General features: G+C 46.1%; 1 protein-coding gene across 5 annotated transcripts in view; it reads left to right on the top strand.

Moving 5' to 3' along the window:
* The window catches only part of MYLK (myosin light chain kinase), a gene marked incomplete at its 5' end in the record, with an annotated part of 274919 nt that overhangs the window by 133972 nt on the left and 127282 nt on the right, over window positions 1-13665 (top strand). For all 5 annotated transcript variants that reach the window (XM_079704502.1, XM_079704499.1, XM_079704501.1 and 2 more), the window contains one exon: window positions 6265-6472. In XM_079704502.1, coding sequence (XP_079560628.1) covers window positions 6265-6472 — 208 coding nt within the window. The remainder of the gene's footprint in view (window positions 1-6264; window positions 6473-13665) is intronic.

The raw sequence follows: 13665 nt of genomic DNA, 5'->3' as shown, positions 1-13665 counted from the left end.
TCCCTGATGACCCAGGTGGCATTCTCTGGGCCAGTTTGAGGAATGATTCTCTGCATTCTGCTTTTGTTTTTCATGGAACTGCTTTGGTCCTCGCTGTTTCACAACTTGAACTTAAGGGCAGGGAGCATCCAGCAGTTTAAGCCTCTCACTAATCGCTGTTTTTAGCTGGTATGATCTCTTCCTGATGGGTTCTGTGGGTTCAGTTAAGGTTTTTGACTGTTGGTCAACGGGATTATTCAAAGCCTTAATTAAGTTCCGCCTGTCCAATGGGCCGTGTGCCAGTTGCTGACACAGACCCAGGCCGCTAAGCTCGGTCATGCCATGCCCATGGCTCACCCTTCACTCTCCACTCTCGTGATATACCCATGATGTAAGTTTCATAGGCATTTTCTGTGCTCTGATTTGCTGGGGGTGTTAATGTTTTAATTCTCCTTTCTGTGCATCCATGTCCATTTATTATCTGGGTGAGCTTATACTTGGAGATGGGGCAGAGAATTCTTCTTCAACACATTCCTCAGCATCACTGATTAACTTCCTATTATTTTTCACTTTTTAAATCACCAGCCCTGTTCTAGTCATTTATCATAGGAGAATTTCTTTATTATAGAAGAAGCTGCCTTGAAACAGGGGAAGAGTTTCAGAGTGATGTGCTACAGACAGGCCGGCAATCATAGGAAGCATGGAGACAGTTGTGTTGCAGAATCAGCTTTGTCCAGCTTGCGGGGAATGAGGTGGGGCACCTGTCCAGCAGGTTTCCTTAATTTCCCATTCTTCAGGCTCAGCTTTTCCCATCATCGATTCAGTTACTGAGCAGGTTTCAAAGAAATGCTTATTGACAGCCCCTCCATCTATTGTTCCCAGCCCCAAGGACTTCTCAGCTCACTGCTCACGTCTTCTTTGTGTATCTTCCCAACTCCCCAGTGTCCTGCCGGGCCATCTCCTTTCACCCTGGCCTTAGGGTAATCCTGGTTTCACTCGTTTTGGTCTCCCTCGGTCCCCAGTGTGGGCAGAGTCTCAGTTTCATGTCCTGCCCAGCTCTGCACTGCAGCTGTGTGGGCTTGCATTGTGCAAACAGAGACAGGCCCACCCAGGAACAAAAGACGTGCAGGAGATCATCAAAAACAGCAAAATCACGCCCTTTCTACCACTCACCGAGCTGAGAAGGCAGGTGTGTTGCTCTGAATCTTGTAGGGGTTGTGGAGGCCAGAGAACCTGGCCCTGTTCTGGGCTTATGCTCTGGTAGCCTGTCCTGGGCAAACTGGAATTAACTGCAAGCCCTTCACACACATCAGAGAAAAATGAAGAGACAGTGCCCTTAAGAATGTTTCACTTTCAATCATTAAGCAGATCTTGAGACAGCACCAGGTTCTGAAAAACTCTCCAGCACGGCCGGCTGGTGTGACGTGGCAGCAAGCAGCTGCCCGCCTGCAGCCCAGCTTTCGCCTCACCATCCAACACACACAGAATGAGCCCCCATTCCTTTTAAAGGCCTTTTGAGGCCGTAAAGGCTCTTGGGGACATTTTATGGCACTGGAGCACAGTTTTACTATTTTAAATTATTATAGGGGTTATGGTTACTATATCTTTATTTGTATGACAGATTGTCGGCTATGCCCTTTATTTATTTGATCCCAGGCTTTTGTTCAAGAACACAACCTCCAATTAAATGTGGTTTACTGTGGCAAAAATATGATTCTCCTTAGAATGACCCTCTTTGGGGCCATTTCCAAAAACTCATTATGGTGACAAGTCAGGGCTGCCCACTCATGTTCACAAGCCTTTTTCCTTGTGGTCACTTGATTTTCCCTTATGGAGGATTAGAGAGTATTAAGGCTGTGGGCTGGGGCCCAGGGTAGACTGGAGGGAGAGGAAAGAATCTTCCCCCAGAAGCTAAGTGGGTCACTATTTAGATCCAGACTATTTCAGGAATGGAAGGAGCCTGAGCTATCAAGAGCTGTTTTCTCTTCAATGAAAGGAAGGAATTACAACCTGAAGAAGCTAGGAAGACAAGTAAGACCCAGGACTCAGGCCTGGCTCTTACACTGTCTTCTCTGTTCCACATGGACTTTCCTAAGCGTGTCTTGGGCGTGTGCATGGCACCCATCCCTGTCTATCTTTTTTTTTTTTTTTTTTTTTTTTGCGGTACGCGGGCCTCTCACTGTTGCGGCTTCTTCCGTTGCGGAGCACAGGCTCCGGACGCGCAGACTCAGCGGCCATGGCTCACGGGCCCAGCTGCTCCGCGACATGCGGGATCTTCCTGGACCGGGGCACGAACCTGTGTCCCCTGCATTGGCAGGCAGACTCTCAACCACTGCACCACCAGGGAAGCCCGATCCCTGTCTATCTTAGACCATTGGGGTATTTCTGCTATAACAGAAATACCACAGATGGGGTGGTTTCAACAGCAGAAATTTATTTCTCACGTGTTTGGAGGCTGGGAAGTCCAAAATCAAAGCACCAGCAGATTCAGTGTCTGGAGAGGTCCAGTTCCTGGTTCATAGCTGGCCAGCTTCTCACTGTGTACTCACACGGTAGAAGGGGTGAGGAAGCTCTCTGGGATCTCTTTTGTAAGGGCACTAACCCCATTCATGAGGGTTCCACCCTTCTGACCTAATCACCCCAAAGTCCCCATCTCCCGATATAATCACATTAAGGGTTAGGATTTTGACATGAACTTTGGAGAGACACATTCAGTCTATAGCACTGTCCTCCTGTTACTCCAGGGAAACAGCCCAAGACTTGCTTATGGGATGGCCATGACTTTTGTGAGTTCTTTGGCTTTCTCCCAAAGTGGGGAGCAGATATTGCTGTAACCTAGAGGAGGCTTAGGGTCTATTAGAGATAGACCCTTATTAATGCTTTGGATTCTATAATATTTATGTCACCAAAAAAAATGAATTTACAGTGAAGCACAGAGAGACAGCCACTCAACTTGAAGACCGAAATTGTGGTCCCAGATCTGCCAGTTTACTGCTGGCAAATCATCCACTTCTCCAGGCCTCTTTCCTTTGCTCTCTGGGCTTAATAATATGATTGGCCTTGCATGCTGTCACAGACAATTTTGGTACCCCACCCAGATCCCCTGCACCGGGCTGCTACACCCATTCCCAGCTGCTCTGATTGTTGACTAAGACCTGGGTTCCTGAATCCCTATCTCAGGTTCTGCTTCCTGGGAACCCAACCCAAGACACCTCCCTTGTAGTGTTGCAAGAATCAAATAAGATTCTATATGTGGAAGACCTCTGAAAGCTAAAGTATCACTGGGTTTTTACTGTGGTCTTAGACTGGGCTGTAAAAAATCCCCCATCTGTGGCTTCTTGGTGGAAGGCCCGTGATGAAGGCAGATAAGGCGTCCAGGGAGGGCAGGGCTGCTGTCACACAACCATGGTTGTGAGTCCAGGCTTCTCTTCTTTTCCCACCCAGGAGCCCAGGATAGTGGGCCGGCAATAAAAATGAGTTTACTTGAAGTTGAGTAATTTTTAGGTAACGTTAGGTAGTGGTTGGACAAGTTTTTCCATATTGGGAGGATAAGAATTGGAGCTGAAAATCATTCAGACCTTGGAATGGAAAAAGGTCATAGAAATTCCTGCCTTTGCTTCAGATGCAGGGTGTACAAAAGTCCATTGCAAACCGCAGCTTTCTAAGTGGTACCAATTTCAGCATGTTTAAAAATCCCTGGATATTTATTTTAATATATAAGGGTGTTGCAGAGGTGGATCTGTTGGTATGGGGTGGAGGGGAATGTATATGTATGTAGAATATGAGAGGGACTTCCCTGGTGGGGCAGTGGTTAAGAACCCACCCTCCAACACAGGGGACTTGGAATCGATCCCTGGTCAGGGAACTAGATCTCACATGCATGCTGCAATTCAGGAGCACACATGCTGCAACTAAGGCCTGGTGCAACCAGGATAAATTAAATAAATAAAAATTGAAAATGAGAGGAAAATGGAACGGGAAAGAGAGATCTGTGTCCCTGAGGTCTGGGACACTTGTAATGTCCCCAGTTAAACATTGACGCCTCAGGCCCTGTTGGCCACAGAGTTGGCACCGCTGCAGGGGGCCAGAGTACTTGCTCGAGGAATGCTAAGGACGCCTTTGGTGAAGTTAATGATTCATCTCCTCCCAGTCCCAGGGTTCTGCCCTGCCTTTCTCTGACGCTGACAGAAGGCCACCTGATCATCTGGAGGTGAGGCTGGCTCTGCCTGACAGGATGGAGGAGAAGATGATGATTCGCAGATTCACTATATGACCAGACTCCCAAGGGGCTTCCTTCTGTAGGAAAGAGTTCCTTTCCTTAGTTGTTTCCTGACAATATGCTTCACAGAGAAAAAGAATGCTTTAACAGAGTGATTTTCTGACATTCCTTGGCATGAACCTTTGTGCCAAGATAGTGCCACAAGGTGATGTGTTTTATACGGATATGTGTCATTTGCTACCTTCAAACATGCATAATGTTTTTGTGTACCACTTTTATTTCCATTTCTAGATTTAAGTACCCTGAGGGGCTCCACAGATTAATGAATGGTTGTGCTATACATTCATTATACAGGCACACGAATATAAAAAGGAACACACATTTTCATTTAAATTTTTTTCTGTTTTACCAAGGTCAGGGGTGTTATTTGCAGGAATATCAGAAAATTATAGTTAAGTAAAAGGAAAAGAGAGACCTAGAGGCCATCGCTGTTAACACTTTGTTTCATATTATAATAGGCATTATAATATGCACGTAGTCCCCTTCAACAGCATCACCCTGAGATAGGATACATGCTTGGTGAGGCTGCAATGGCGAGGCGTGAGGGCACAGCCACCTCCCCTCGCCTTTCTCCCACGTGCTGATAAAGCATCCTCTCTGACCTTGCTGGGGCGTATAGGAGGATTATTGCTGTAGGTCACTGAAGGCTTTCTTTGTAAATGTAATTTGAGGTCATCCAGGGAATTTTGGTTTGGCTTCATCTGTATCTATGCTGTCTTGTCTTGGAGTGGATACGCGGATAAAAGCTACTGTTACAACCTATTTGTAACGCCAACAGTTTCTTTCTCAGGAGGTTTCTGTGGTGTCTTCTGTGCATTTCCAGTGCTAAAATCCCCCAGTTCAGGTTCTAGGCTGTGCATTGATGGGCCAGTCCGAGCCCTGCTCCTCCGAAGATGAGTCCATTTCAAAGGGCCTGTTGAGTTTCAGGGGTTTCAGTGCCCTTGGGGAACTTTCTCTGAAACTCAAGGTGATTTCTTGGAATTTGTCTCTCTCTGCATTTTCCCCTCTTGGGGGAAATATCTTCTCTCTGAACAAGTTGCTGTGAGGCTCAGATATGCTAAGTATTTAGAAAAGTGCTTAACACTTAGCACTCAACAGATGTTAGCTGCTAACTATTTGTAGAGAAAGAGTGGCCTAGGGCAGCACCGCCTGATGGAAACATCAAGCAAGGCATATATGTAGCTGTACCTTTCCTAGTAGCCACATTAAAAAAGTAAAGAGAAACAAGTGAAATTAGTTTTAACAATATATTTTATTTAACCCAATATATCAAAATGACTATCTTTTCAATATGTAATCAGTATTTTAAAATTATCGAGGTAGTTTACATTCTCTTTTCATACTAACTCTTCAAAACCCCACATATAATTTACACTTACAGTGCAGTTACAGTGCAACTCAGGATCAGCCGCATTTCAAGTGCTCAGTTGCCATGTGTGGCTAGTGGCTGCCATACTGGGCAGCTCAGATCTAGAACCTTGCTACCCAAGGTGAGTTCTAGGGACCAGCAGCCTCAGAATCATCTGAGAGCTTGTCTGAACTGCAGAATCTCAGGCCCACCCCAAACCTATAGAAGCAGAATCTGCATTTTTAACAAGTGATTCATGTTAGAGTAGGAAACACTGCTCTAGAATCCCCATGCTCAGTCCCCACCCCCTGGGGTTCTGATTTAATTGGTCCAAGGTTGGACCTGGGCACTAGTATTGCTTTAAATCTCCCCCTGGTGATTCTAATCATGCATCCAGGCTTGAGAGACACTTGTGTGGTGGGCTGTGGAGCCAGGATGCCTGACTCAGTTACTTGCTACCTTCAGGACCTTGAGAAATCTACCAAAACCCTGCGTCTCAGTCTCCTCGTCTCCAAAATGGAGATGAAAATAGTATTTGTTGCAGGGGATGTTATGAGGATTAAAAGGGTTAATACATGTAAAGCACCCAGAACAATACCTACCACATAGGAAGTACTCCTTATGTACAAGCTCTCACCCTTTCTTCTTTTCCTTGAAGGTCCGGGGTTACCCAGAGCCCCAGGTGACATGGCACAGAAACGGGCAACCCATTGCCGGTGGGGGCCGCTTCCTGCTGGATTGTGGTACCCGGGGGACTTTCAGCCTTGTGATTCATGCTGTCCGTGAGGAAGACAAGGGAAAGTATACCTGTGAAGCCACCAATGGTCGTGGTGCCCGCCAGGTGACAGTGGAGTTGACGGTAGAAGGTGAGTCCCAAGAGGTGAAAGCCCTGGGGTGAAATGAGCCATCAGTTTCCCCAAGGCCTGCAGCTCCTGCCTCAGCCCTCTCTTGAGAGAGGGACGCACAAGAGAAAGTATCCCCATCCCGGAACTCAGGACCTGTTAGTCTGATGGGGGCAATGTGGTCCCTGGAACAAGGGAGGCATCCCAGGAGACAATGTCAGACTACACATCACCTCCCTTTCTACTCCAGCCTTCCCCTCACTTCCCCTCACACTGAGACTGGTACCAGACTCCTCATCATGGCCTTACAAAGTGCATCCTGCTCCTGCCTGGCTCTCCAGACCCTTCTCCTACCACTCCTCACCCTGCTCGCTCCACTGTGGTCACACTGGCCCTCTGCTTGTCCTTGAGCAAAGCCTCAGGGCCTTCACCCGGCTGTTCTCTGTGTAAAGCAGAGCTCTTTCTGCAGCCCGGCCCCTGACTCGGCCCCTCACTTCCTTCAGGTCTCTGCTCAGACATCCCCTCCTTAGAGAACCCTCTCTGACCACCTCATCCCCGGGACTCTCCATCCTCTCACTCTACCCGAACTTTTTCTTCTAGGACTGTCACTGCCTCCCATTTGATTATCTCCCCCAAGCCCCACCTCTAACTGGAAGCTCTAGGAGAAGGAAGGACTTTATCTTGTTTACTGCTGTATCTCCAGCATCTAGAAAACTTCCTGGCACATGCTAGATACTGAACTATTTAGAGAATGAGCAGTGTTTATTATCATTATAAAGTAGTACATGCCCATCATAAAAAACTTTGTAAAACTCAGAAAAATATATAGGAGATAAACATACAAGTGTGTTAACACTGATTAGTTATTTTGCCTTTTTTTCCCTTTGTACTTAAATAAAATTCTGTTAAGTTTATTAACTTTAAAAATTCCAGGAAAACATTTGACCATAAGTAAAACTGTTCCTTTTGCTGCCGGTGTTATCTCCCACATGCTGAAGGCACTCCACTGGTGAGAACATTTCCAGTTCAGCCCACTGGCTGCTGCTTAAAGCCCTGATGTCTAAAAGGACATGTGGGTTCGTCAGACCCTCAGAAATATGGCAAGGTTCCCTCCACCCTTCCAGGCCTTTCTAAGGGCTTATAAACCAGAGGGTCAGACTCATTTCTCCTCTCTCAGAAAACAATCCTCCCAACCTGGTTTTCAGAGAACACTGTGTGCCAGAGAAGGTTCCAGAAGGGAGCAAGGTGTACCTCGGCCAGTGTTTTTCCTGTTTGCTTGCATCATGAAAGGACAGACAGGCTGTTTCACAGAATAGAATATGCATAGTTTGGATGCTTTCCCCAAATTCTTTAACTGACTGACTCATTCCTTTTAATGGCCTTCAGGTACCTGTGGGCTGGGGCATTCCACGTGGAAGGTGGCCCCTGGTCACTCTCTGAATGACCCTCATCTCAGCCAGTTCTGATGCTGTGCTTTCCCCTACAGTATACACTTTTCAATGCCCAAACTTTGAGTTGAGGCCCACAAATAAAAATTACTTTATCCCCTTGTATTAGTCAGCCCAGGCTGCCATAACAAAATACCACAGACTGTATGGCTTAAATAACAGAAATGAATTTTCTCACAGTTCTGGAAGCTGGAAGTTCAAGATCAGTCCAGCAGGATATGGTTTCTGGTGAAGGCTCTTTTCCTGGCTTGCAGATAGCCGCCTTCTTGCTGTGTCCTCACATGGTGGAGAGAGGGAACTCTCGTGTCTCTTCTTCTTCTTCTAAGGGCCCCACCTTTAGGACCTCACTGAACCTTTGTCACCTCCTCACGGGCCCTGTCTTCAAATACAGTGACACTGTGTGGACTGAGGGCTTCAACATAAGAATTTGGGTGGGGACACAAAAATGTAGTCTATAACACCCCTTTTCTGATTTTCTATTTGGAGCTGGGGAAACGGGGCATCAGAGGTTCAAGGTGCTGGTCTCAACTTTTGCCGGTCAATGTGAGAGTTTAAACTCTGGATCTCTGTTTCTGTAGAATTCAGTGGTCTCTACAACCTGGGCTAGCCCTTGTTTTCTATGATCCATTGTAAAGGAATGGAGTGGGTTAGGAGTACAGGAGAGCTTTATAAAACCCAGGTTGTATGAAACCTTTTTCTTTTTTTTTAGTTCCCATCAGTGAGGATGTTAGATCTGATGTCTCAACTAAGCAGGAAAATTTCTATTAGATCATGGTACTCAGGGCAGAGGAAAAGAAAGAAGGCAGGAGAACTATAGCAAATGAGAGAAGGCTAAGGCTCTCAACCCTGCGCCCTCCCCTTTGGTTTCAATTTGAGGAGATCATCGAAGATGTTTTATGCCTTCTAACCCTAGGAGGTAGAGAATGACCTGAAGGCTGCAGTACCTTTAAATGTGAATGGCCCTGTATACTTTCTGCTTCTGCATCAAAGGCCAGTTTCAGCCCATGTGTGGTTTGGGACTACCCCATAGACCATAGCCCTGGAAGGATCCACTCTGGTCCCTTATGCGTGGATAAGTTGTTGACGGTGCCAGGCTAGCCCAAACCCTTACAAAGGGAATCCAGCAGCCCTCCTGCTTCTCGCCAGCTCTCTGTGCTTTGCTTCTTAGTTATGCTTCTTATTCGGAAAGAGCAGAGCTTCAGGAATTAAAGGTATGACTCGTATATGGAGCCTTTTGACCCCCTAATGGTCAAGTGTAGAAGGCAGTGTTATGCAACGGTCTTGGATTTTAGCTCCACTAATTTCTAACTATGGGGAAATTAACCTTTCCGAACCTTATTTCCTTTTCCGTAAACTGATGCTAATGGCTGCCCCATGGGTTGTGTAAAGATCAGCGCAGCACTGACAAATGGTAGGCACTCAGTAAATGGTAACCTTGTGATGTTCAAACGTGGCATTAATATCCTGAGAACTACTTGCAGAGGGAAATCCTTGTGTGGAGAATAGAGGAGAAAGCTTTCTCCCCTGATTTCCTTTGTTAACCAGGGCCAAGAAGCATGCACTATCCTCCTGGAGGGCAAGCATCTTCATGACAGGACCATTCATGACCTTGTGCAGCCCTAGTCTGAGCCCTGGAAAGGCTTTGTGTAGCCAGCCCTGACACTCACCTACCTCCAGAGGACTGGTCACAGAGGCTTGGCGCAGAGCAGGGAAGAGACGTGGTGCCTGCTTTCTGGGAGCTTTCTGTATAATGTAGGGGCCACAGCCTGTTCTCTAGCACCACACTATCCAGAGAAATACAATTGATCCTTGAACTATATGAGTTTGAACCTCGCAGGTTCACTTATATGGGGATTTTTTTTAATAGTAAATACCACAGTATTACACAGTCTGAGGTTGGTTGAGCCTGCAATGTGGAACCGCAGACATAGAGGAACGACGAACATGCAGAGGGCTGACTCTAAGTTATACATGGATTTTCAACTGCGGGGAGGGTGGGCACCCCTGACCCCCTCATTTGTTAAAGGGTCAACTGTATAATGTGAGCCACATGTGTCATCTCAAGTTTTCTAGTAGCCACATTTTTTTAAAAGTTGAAATCGATCTTAATAAAATACTTTAACCCAATATATCCAAGATACTATCATTTCAACATATAAAAATTATTTCTGAGATATTTTACATTCTTCAACATTTGCAGCATATTTTACATGGTAACACATCTCAATTCAGACCAGCCGTATTTCAAGAGCTCAATAACTACAGGTGACTAATGCCTACTGTCCTGACTGGACAGCACAGCTCTAGAAGCTTGAATAGGGATAAACAAGGCTTACACGGAGAAAAAAGAGAAGCCCGCGTGTAGGAACAAGGTGGCAGGTTGTCCTGGGCAATCACATCCACAGAGTGAACCTAGGGCGTGGGGTGGAGTGAGGGGCGGGGCTGAAATGAGAGATATACCCGAGATGTGGTGGTCTGACTTTGAGAAGGCCCTTTGTGTTTCAGGGACCAGAGAGTCACTTAAGTCATTTCAAGTAATAGAGGGTTAATTTTAAGGCCATGAGCTTAGGAACCCCGGGGAAAGCCAAACTGGAGGCCCAGAGGTGATCCAGGCCTCAGGACAGCTCATACTCACCTTATAGGCTTGTTCAATGCAAATGCAAGGCCAAATCACCTGGGGGAATCTTGTTAAAATGCAGATTCTGGTTCTGTAGGCCTTGAGTAGGGCCCAAGTGTCTGCACTTCTAACCAGCCCCTGGGTGATGCCCGTGCAGCTAGTCCACAGGTCACACTTTGAGTAGCAAGGAAGGATTCAGTTACAGATGTGATATATTTTTCCTAGTACAGATGATTCTCAAATGTGAGCATTTGGGCAAGTGGTTGCCCTTTTGCAGACCCATGGTCACAGCCAGTGTCCTTAGGGTGACCATTTATCCCAGCATGCCTGCTCTACCAATGTAATTATAAATAGAGCCTCCTTTGACTTTCAAAAGAGTCCCGGTTTGGATAATAAATTGCATAGTCATGATCAACATGTCTGGTGCACTGGGCAGCGGGTAAAGCTTTAAAGATGATGTTGAGAAATAAGGGCTTATTCTAGGGGAAGAGAGGTAGCAAGAGAGTGGAGAGCGATAGTTTCAGAGGAAGTGGATAAAGTTTATTTTCATCTCTGCAAAATAAATTCCAAGCCATTAACGACTCCGCCTAAGAGTGCAATGAGCAACTGAAAAAATAACTTTAAAAATAGTAAATATGTGTTCGCTGGGGAATAGATTCGGCCAGGGGCTCCTTCTTCTTGGGAGTTTTCTTTGAAATGAACAAATGGAGGTGGGGGGTAGGCACCCTCCTTTCTGGATCCAGCCTTGACCATTACTCTTTCTTCTCTATTAAGTACACTATCCTTCATGCAAATTCCTCCTCCTTCACCTCCATTCCTGGGTGATTCTTCCCCCAGCTCCCTCCCCTGTAGGTGATAGGTTCTGAGGCTGCCACTTTTGTCTCTGTTGAAAAGCAAAGCCATGTCCCCTCATCTTGGAATGTCTCACACAAGCAAAGAGTGCATCCCTCTATCCATTGCCTCGTCCACCACTCTGTTTCTTTCTGTGTCAGGCCCAATTCAGACAGGCTTTCTGCCCCCTTGGAGTTTACTTCCAATGGGGAAAGAGAGACTATAAATAGGTAACAACTATCACTTTTGCAGTAGAATTAAGTGCTCCCTGACCATGCGAGCGAAAGAGAGCCAGGTGGCAGGCCACCTAGAATGTGGCGGCAGAAAGGAGAGTGACCCCATGTCATGGGATTTAAGGGAGAAGACTGGCCTTAGTGACCGCTAGCCAAGCTATTCTGGTGCTGCTGGCACCAGCATTCTCTGGTGATTTTGAATTTGTAGGAAATGCTTCTGCGCCATGTCTTTTGCTACTACCCTTTTCCAGGGTCAGACTTCTCAGATCCCTTTTATTTTCACATTGGATTGGATTGATGACATTATATATTTGAACCCATGTCTATTTACAATGGCTGAGTTTTAAATTATTGTATTCCTCAAGAACGTCTTTTGTGATTCTCCTTTTGTTTTGTTGTTCTCTTCTTTTGTACCGTCTTCTTTTACCTAAATTTTCTACCTTCTTAAAGACCTGTAATTATATTTCCCATTTGTATTCTTTATAAGCTCTTTTCAGTCTGTTATACTCCCTGATGACTCTTCTTTCTGTAGGGGCATATGCCCTATTTTTTTTCTTACCCAGTCAGAATATTAAAATGTTCTGAGTTCTTGTCCTTTTCTGTCTCATCAAAGGGAAAAATATAAATATGGCAGAGATAAAGATTATTCTTTTTGCCCCTCTAGTCTCTTTGCTGTGAAACAGTTGTGTGTCAAGACTGCCTCACTTATTTGCTACACACAAGAGTTAGATGACAAATGACTTGGTCCCATTCTGTTCTGGAAGCATGCCTTCCAAATCTCCTTCTCCCTTCCATCTGTTGTTTTCACCTTCCAGTTTCACTTTGACTCTTTTTCCCTCCAAAATACACGCCAGTACCCCCTGGCTGGCCCAGCTGCCATCTTTTCTTCCCATCTCTAACTCCTTTACCCATTTCTCCCATCTCCACCCCCAGACCTTTCCCAGTTGCTTGTAGTTCTAGCCTCTTCTTCATTCATCAGACTTCATTGCATGTGCTAACTTTCTGCTGGGATCTAAGAGCAGCAAGACTTGGTTTTTGCTCTCAAGAGACTGACTTTCTTGACCTCATATTTCATTGTTATGTTGCAATTAAGCAACAACATCAGGATGCATTTAGGAAGTGCTGGCTTTGTGCGGTGCCGTGTAGGAGATGAAATGCTTTGTCAGATCCTTTCTGCAAGAACCTGGTTGGTCAGCTAAGACCTAGACACATTAAAAGCTAAGTAAAAAGCACAACCCCAAGGCAGCACAGGTTTATTTGCCAAATGATTAGCACTTCCGCTCTGTAAACTTAGAGGAGGATGAGACATCTGGAGGCTGAAATGGTCTGCGATATCTTCTTGGAGGAGGAGGGACTTGGCTAGCCCAGACAGAGCGAGTGAGATTTGGATGGCAGGTTATGATTCTGATGCTGGGGATGAGAGGAAAGTGGTTAAGAGTTAGGGCCTGGGGTGGAGGGTGGGGTGAGTAGACAGGCAGGAGCAGAGTAGTGGGAAATAAAGCTGAAGGACAGATTGGGAGGAGACTGTAGGAGGTCTGGAGCACGAGGCGAGGCGGTTTTTAGAGTCATATCCGTTCCAGAGTATGAGTGGACGATTCTGCCCTTAATTGTTGCTTTTCCATTTTCCTACGGCATGTAGCTCTCCAGATGAACTGCTGCCCTTAGCCACACCTTGAGGGACAGACCTACTATGTGCTTGCTTTGCTTCATGAATCTTTTTAACTTTACCTTTATTTTTCTGAGCACATGGGTTTACTACAAGTATTACGATCACAGATTTTTCATGTGTTCCATTAGTCTTTTTTTTTTTTTTAAAGAAGATGTTGGGGGTAGGAGTTTATTAATTAATTTATTTATTTTTGCTCTGTCGGGTCTTTGTTTCTGTGCAAGGGCTTTCTCTAGTTGTGGCAAGCGGGGGCCACTCTTCATCGCGGTGCGCGGGCCTCTCACTATCACGGCCTCTCCCGTTGCGGAGCACAGGCTCCGGACGCGCAGGCTCAGTGGCCGTGGCTCACGGGCCTAGCCGCTCCACGTCATGTGGGATCCTCCCGGACTGGGGCACAAACCCGTGTCCCCTGCATCGGCAGG

This window comes from Hyperoodon ampullatus, assembly GCF_949752795.1.
Source record: "Hyperoodon ampullatus genome assembly, chromosome: 5".
In the NCBI taxonomy this organism is placed as follows: Eukaryota; Metazoa; Chordata; class Mammalia; order Artiodactyla; family Ziphiidae; genus Hyperoodon; species Hyperoodon ampullatus.
This window is presented reverse-complemented; position numbering and strand designations above follow the sequence as displayed.